At 40.9% G+C, this 6,881-nt stretch overlaps 1 protein-coding gene across 1 annotated transcript; it reads left to right on the top strand.

The window, feature by feature from the left end:
* Positions 1-1,203: 1,203 nt before the first annotated feature.
* On the top strand, positions 1,204-2,837 carry LOC106655965 (RDS/peripherin-like protein xRDS35). Its single transcript, XM_023463431.1, has 4 exons — positions 1,204-1,507; positions 1,593-1,848; positions 2,016-2,247; positions 2,634-2,837. The coding sequence occupies exons 1-4, from the start codon at positions 1,204-1,206 to the stop codon at positions 2,835-2,837; spliced, it is 996 nt and encodes a 331-aa protein (XP_023319199.1).
* Positions 2,838-6,881: the final 4,044 nt, after the last annotated feature.

Raw genomic sequence — 6,881 nt, forward strand, 5'->3', positions numbered from 1 at the left:
TACGTCGCCTTCAGCCTATAAATCGCACACACAATTCATAAAACTCGGTCAACAATTACGGACAACTATTATAAATAAGAAAATTTACAGGAGTTTTGTAAGATCATTTTTTTTATCATTAGGAAGTTTATGAACAGAGTTTTCAATGAAAATTTGTTTATTCAAAATTCTATTCTTGGAGCACACTATATTATTAAAATAAATTAGTTCTCGAGAAACTGTGCTCTCGAGACGCTGTACCCCATCGATGGCGCTCGATACCGAGATAACGTCAATCGCGCCGAGCGAGAGAAAGTGTGAGAGAGAAATCAGGCTAATCTGCTTTTAAACGCGATGCAGCCTATCTATATGTACCTATAAATCGTGTAGAGTACTCTCTGCCCTCGAGTAAGAGGAAGAGAGAGACGAACAGCTTTGTTGATGAGAAGCGAGCTTTACGAGCCCACAAGCTCGTACGTCAATATAGAAATCTAAACGTCGGAAATGAGTGCCGAGCGAGGCGCAGCGACACGTTTTTGTGCGTGCCTCAAACTGAGATGCTGATTTATTATATTATCATTTACCTCGTTGCATCGCTACCTATCTAGTATGTAAACTCTATCCAAAACAAACCAATGACGATCCATGTCGAAACACTTTCAAGTGACTGCCATTTTTATTTGATACGTATGATGAAAAAAAAATGAACGGATGTGACGTTGTTTCAAAGTTTTAAGACTAAGACGCACCTCAAACAACTTTATCCATGAGAGGACGAATAAATATTTTATTAAATGAAACAAGGGAATGAATGATTGCGTTATTATTGTAATAAAAGTTTTAAATTTTGTGGCGATCTATAAATGATTACATGTAATGGTTATGAAAAAAAGTTAAATAGTCGTATTTACCAATGTTAATATAATTGTATTTTGCATTTGAGATAAATATAGAATTATAAAATACATCCAATATTTATTTACTTACTGATAGTTTAAAAGACCTATTTTGAATTCTAACCACTCAGCATCGGGTGGCGAAAAAATATAACCAACTAATAATTTTCTTTCATATTACTTTACTGCTTATTTTATCTACGGGTACTACTCGAACAAGCCGCGACTCATCTATACAACGCAGCATCAAAGTAGTTATAGTTTCGATGAAATAGCGAAATATGCGCGCGATCGTACGAATCGGCCGGAACAAAAGCGAAGAAGACCGATGGGCTGGCCGCGCGCCCACTTCAGCTGGTCGGCTCTGCGATGCTTGGGCCGAGCGCAATTCTACCTGAGCCTCCTGGGACTGCTGTTCTCGCTGTCGCTGCTCGGCTGGGCGTGGAGCCTGAAGATCCAGCTGGGAGATCACATGGACGTGGCGCAGCCCGGTGACGGCTACCTCTGGCCCGCCACCGTCGTCGTCGTCGTCGTGTTCGTCCTGCCGGTACACCTGACGGCGATCGCACTGAGGCCGGCCATTTGTCGCGATCTCGAGAGTAAACGAGCCCTCCGAATGAGTCGAGACGCCGGTCAGCCTTTACAATTTGCATTATTTCGATACTTGAAGGTTAGATCGCTAAAGTTTCGTCAATTACGTTTCACCGCGGCACGCAGGTAAGAGCATGGATCGGCTGCTGTTTCTGCACGTTCTGCTGTCGTGCTTGTCGGGCATTCTGGTGTTCGGGATTTGCGCGGGCAGCGTTTTTTACTGGAGCAACGTGCGCCGACGACTGAAGCAAGGCCTGCTGAAGGCTCTGCGACGCTATCCGACCGATCGGGACATTCGGCACGGCGTCGATCGCCTGCAAATGGAGCTGCACTGCTGCGGCGTCGATTCCTATCGCGATTGGTTTTATCTGCCTTGGGCTCCGCTCGGCGACGGCGACTCCTCGAGCGTCGAGGCCAACGACCGAGTGGGCAACGTCAACGAGAGAAACGCAGCTGGACGAATGACCGACGGTCAAAAGTAAGCTCGACTTGGATAACAGTTTTACGGCTTTACGGAGCGACGTTGCTTTCTCGCAGAATCGACTCGAGCGACGGCGGCGATTATTACGAGGAAAAGCCGGGGCCGCCGGTGAGCGGCGACGTGCCCTACTCGTGCTGCCTGGTGGACATACTGCGCGAGTGCGTGCATCGAGAGCTTTTGACGTCGGGCCGATCGGAGCCAACGATATCGCGCCTCGGTTGTCACGTCAAGATCCTCGGCCGCGCCGACGACGCCGGCAGGGACGTAATGGCCTGCTTGATTTTTCTCACGGTTTATCAGGTATGTACGATCTCGATGCATGGCAGCGCACAAATGCCGCTGTATTTATAAAGGAACGTTCGTGACGAGAGTGCAAAAAATGAATTATTAAACGAGAGACGCGCACAAAGCCAAAATTATCATAAGATCTCGGTAAGACGATAAAAGCACTGCTTTCTGCCTTTCTGCGTCTCTCACCTCGTCGTACGTAGTAGTCGTTTTCGTCGTTATAGACGCGCGAGATGATGTAAATTTGCCTCACTCTACTACATCTACTCGGTGCAGCCATATTATTCATGAATAATCCATGTGTACATGTACGAGTCCTCTCTACCCTCTCTCTCACTCTCTCTCTGTGTATGTGTATCTGTGTGTTTCACGTGTACGCGCGCCGCAACGTGACAAAGTTGACATTGTCGATCCTGTCGCGCCTACTGCAGACGGCCCGATGGAGCGCACTTAGTCACGAAACTTGCGGCGAGCCGCAGTACGAGGCTTGGCTCTTCGGCATCAAAGGACAACTGGCGCCAGCTGCTCGATATTCCGAGCTGCGGATGCTTCGGCCCGTTAACGACCAGGTATGCAAGCAGAGATACAACCGAGAGAAATGATAATAAATACAGAAATCCCCCTGGGTTTATTAGAATATAACACGTCGGAATATTTTTTACGACGCACAAGCCAGCGTACAAAAACGTCTGTTATTTGGAATATCAATAAGATCTTTTTTCCTCCCTCCTTTTATCTCTCTCTCTCTCTCTCTCTCTCTTTTGCGCGTAATGGACTGCGAGCTAGCTTGGCGCGTATAAAAATAATGCCTGGCCGTATAAAACGAGAGAGGGAAAGCAGAAGAGGCAAAAATGTATAAAGTCACAGTCGCTACATAAGGAAAATTTCGCATAATAACGGCTTTTATACGTCGACTCGTATAAAGAAAAAGCTCCTCGTCAATCTTTTGCAATTTTTTACGGACTCCCCAAAGGATTATTCAGCGTCGTCGTCTTCCACCTCGGATTTCGACGGCTTGGACTGTGATCCCGCCGAGCGCTATCGCGATTTCGGCAGGCTCAAAGGCGGTCGAGATATCTCCTATAATGACGACGACTATAAAAGTTGCGAGGCCGACGACGAGGAACATCAACCAAAATCGGACGGACATTACGCTCGATTCAAGTCAGCAGCTGCGACCGCTTCCAAGGTAAAGGATTTCTCTCTTCTCTTTTGTGCGTATGTGCTTTGTGCGAAAAGCTCCGAATGAATAAAACAATCTCTCGATTTTCCTAACAATGCGATTTAGCCCCCGAAGGCATCGAGGAGCGTGTTATTCTTGTGTATCGAACGATAATTTAGCGAGCGTGCGACGTCGTTGGTATTCGTGTGCCTCCACAAGCCTTTGATTAATTTAGCTTTGCAACGTATAGAAATTCCAATCGCCGGGGGTGCTAGCGGATTGAAAGTTCGAAAACTCGAAATAATAAGTTGAGCCTCGCATTGTTGATATTGTTGTGGCATCTTTAGAGTTCACTTTTAATGCGTCAAAACTATTCTTCGGATGAAATAATTTATGAACGAAGCCATTGTATCCTCGGTATTCTTGCCGATTATGTGAAAAAGCGAAGACGTTCTTGAACAGCATTCTCCTCGAGATTATAACGCGGAGCGAATGAAAGTAGCGACCTTAGAGCTCGCGCGCGCACGCGGATAGGCATTAATATAATGTCGCTTTGCGAAGCAGACGCGTGTCAATTGTGAACAACACATTTTACGCAGCTAGGTACCTTGGAGCGATCTCGTTATGCCAATACCAGTCGAATAAATCATCGGAGCCAATCAGCGGTGGCAGCAGCAGCAGCAACATCTCGGCGGAACAGGCAACAGTCGCTGCCGAAAAAGCTCACGGCCCTGTCCTCGAGATCCTGCATTATTTCGACCTCCTCGTTGTCCTCCCGCTCTTGCAGCCTCCCACCGTTGCCCTCGACCCCCCAGCGTCGTCCCAAAGTCACGACCCAGTTCGTATACATATATACATTTTAATATATACATTGTAGTGCACATTTACGCACGTACCATGTGTGTGCGCGTGTTACGAGCTCGATCGGACCAAAAAAAAAAGAACGAGAGATGGAGGAGAAAAAAAATTGATACTTTGTTTCGAAACGCAGAACGAGCTCGGACATCGTGTGTCCGCTGCACGGGCCGCAAACGAAACGACAGCAGCAGCGTCAATGTCCCGTGCATCCGGAGAAAAAACTTGCAACGACAATAGGGAGCAGTGGCAGCAGCAGCATCATCAGCCAAGAGCTTCGGCGGGCTCGATGTCCTGTGCACGGGAGTTGTCAATCGAACCGCTAGATAATGACGACGTGCTCTCTCAGCTGTGGAATAGCTCCGTGTCTTTGGCCGGACGCGGCTGTTTTATAACAGAGGTAAATGCCCCGGACCAGTTTGCTCTATGGCTTTATCGTTAATGTGCGGCGACCCTCTTCTTGTCATACTCATCACATACAGACTCTGTTATTGTGAACTTTGTTGATATCAAACTCCAAACTGTATATTTTTCTATTTGTAGCTTTTTAAAATAATTCAATTTTAATGGAAAAAATTTCTTTTAATTACTTCACACTTACTACCATGAAAGCACAATAAAATAAACCAAGAAAAATCAGAAGAAATACTGATACTTTTTTTGCATAATCTGTAATGCTTCTTACATCATTATTCTTACATTTTTCTATCATACATTTTTAAAAATTCCCTGAACTAGCAGTGTACTCTCGGTGTGCATTAATTAATTTAATTATGCATTTGCTTCTTCAAAGATGTATTGGTAAAACCCAGTAGCAGGCCTTTAAACATTAGATATACACTGATTATTTCGCATTCTAATTTTAGGAAATGCATCACTCGATTATTCACTTTCTCGATTGTTTTGAATTTTATTTTATAAAGTTCCTTTTATTGTTACTCTCGCTCTCGCATTTTTTTTCTCTTATTCTCTTATCCATTATATTACTTTGTATTTTGCTTAAATCTTTTTTGTTCCAAGTGTTTTGGTTTGACAACGGCGCCCACCTATTTATATAAAGTCTCGTATTCTTACTCAACAAATCGGAGAAACGAGTTTAAACTGTGTATAATCACTCTTGGTTTATTTTGCCACAAAACTACATTCATGAGTGCACGATCTAGCGTAGCATAATTTTCTTTAATCATCTTTAATCATTATCATCATCACTCAAATTATATTTAAAAAAGATTTAATTTTTATCATAATTATAATTATCGTCACTTTATACATTCTCACTATATTAGTCATTTTATTCACTAAAATAATCCAAGTACGCAATATGTCACCGCTTCTGATCCCATAGTATATATACGTAAAAAAAAATGATGATTTAGAAAATTATCTATTCTGTTGATCTTTTTGTAAAGATTGGTAAACATTCTTGACACACCAAATCCGACGACATGAACATGAGTCTCAGATGTGTACATATTATTTTTATATGTAACATTGTACACGTTCCGAGCTATACTCCTTTTTATCTCTTTTTATGCACTTCAAAATCGTCAACAGCGTTTGGAGTTAAGCTACCTCGTCAAGCGAATGAAACGAGTTTCTTTTTCCCTTTTTTTATGTAAAAAAGGAAAAGAAGAAAAAAAAGCTGAAAAACGAGGCCAGTTCTCGCCGGCGCACAGTGGTACCAAACTGAAAAAAAATGATCTAAATTAAAGTGTCAAGGGATTTTAGCACGGAAAAAAAATCCAAAAATAGTGTCAGATTCGGGAGATCATGAGGAATCCAATGCCGTTTCCCTTTTTTAATTAGCTATTTGTTTAAACATTATACAGCTAATTGAAGTCTCTCATTATCAATTTGTTATAACATAAAATTTCCTAATTATTCATTTATTGAATTATCATTGCAATTTTTGTGAGCCGAAAGCTATCTCAGCTCATTGGTTATTTTTACAATCACTAAAATAGTATGAAAATTCAAAATTAATATTTGTTAATAATAATAATTGTTTCGTTAATAAACAAATGAAAAGTTAACGTGCAATATGTTGTTCTCATCACAATTAAGCATTTTAATTGGATTGATGGGAAATAATCATATCATTCTAATTTTTAACGACAATTGTTATAACAAACGATTGTTATAAACAAATTTTAAACAATTGTGAAATTTTGATTTCTTATACTTTTTTACACATATCGAATTTGATTATAGCTTAAATTTTTTTCCAACGAATCATAAACATTCAACAATAATATTTGTTGATAATTTTTTTATTTTGTTGATAAACAAATGGAAAATTAACGTGCAATATGTGGTTTTCGTTACGATTATGCATTGTCACTGTATTTACAGGCAATAAGCATATCAATTTAACATTCGACGATAATTGCTTAAGCAATTGTTATAAACAAATTATTAATAATGGTTAAATATCGATTCTGCATGCATTATTGTGCTAGTGAACACTCATTAGAATTGCATATTAATTAAATATCAAAGGATCACAATATTAGAGTGCATTTTTAATAATAATTTTTATTATTATCATTTATTATAAATTAACAAATTTAAATAAATAAAAAGTTTATTTTGGCCTTAATGAAAGAAATAATAATTTTATTGACTTGAA

The sequence above is a fragment of the Trichogramma pretiosum genome, unplaced genomic scaffold (genome assembly GCF_000599845.2).
Source record: "Trichogramma pretiosum strain Unisexual culture from Peru unplaced genomic scaffold, Tpre_2.0 scaffold72, whole genome shotgun sequence".
NCBI classification, from domain to species: domain Eukaryota; kingdom Metazoa; phylum Arthropoda; class Insecta; order Hymenoptera; family Trichogrammatidae; genus Trichogramma; species Trichogramma pretiosum.

Excerpts from the sequence above, each read along its gene's own strand:
- LOC106655965 (XM_023463431.1), top strand. The coding sequence starts at position 1,204 with ATGGGCTGGCCGCGCGCCCACTTCAGCTGGTCGGCTCTGCGATGCTTG. Across the intron at positions 1,508-1,592 it reads CCGAATGAGTCGAGACGCCG|GTAAGAGCATGGATCGGCTG; the intron begins GTCAGCCTTTAC and ends CGCGGCACGCAG. Across the intron at positions 1,849-2,015 it reads TTTTATCTGCCTTGGGCTCC|CGACGGCGGCGATTATTACG; the intron begins GCTCGGCGACGG and ends AATCGACTCGAG.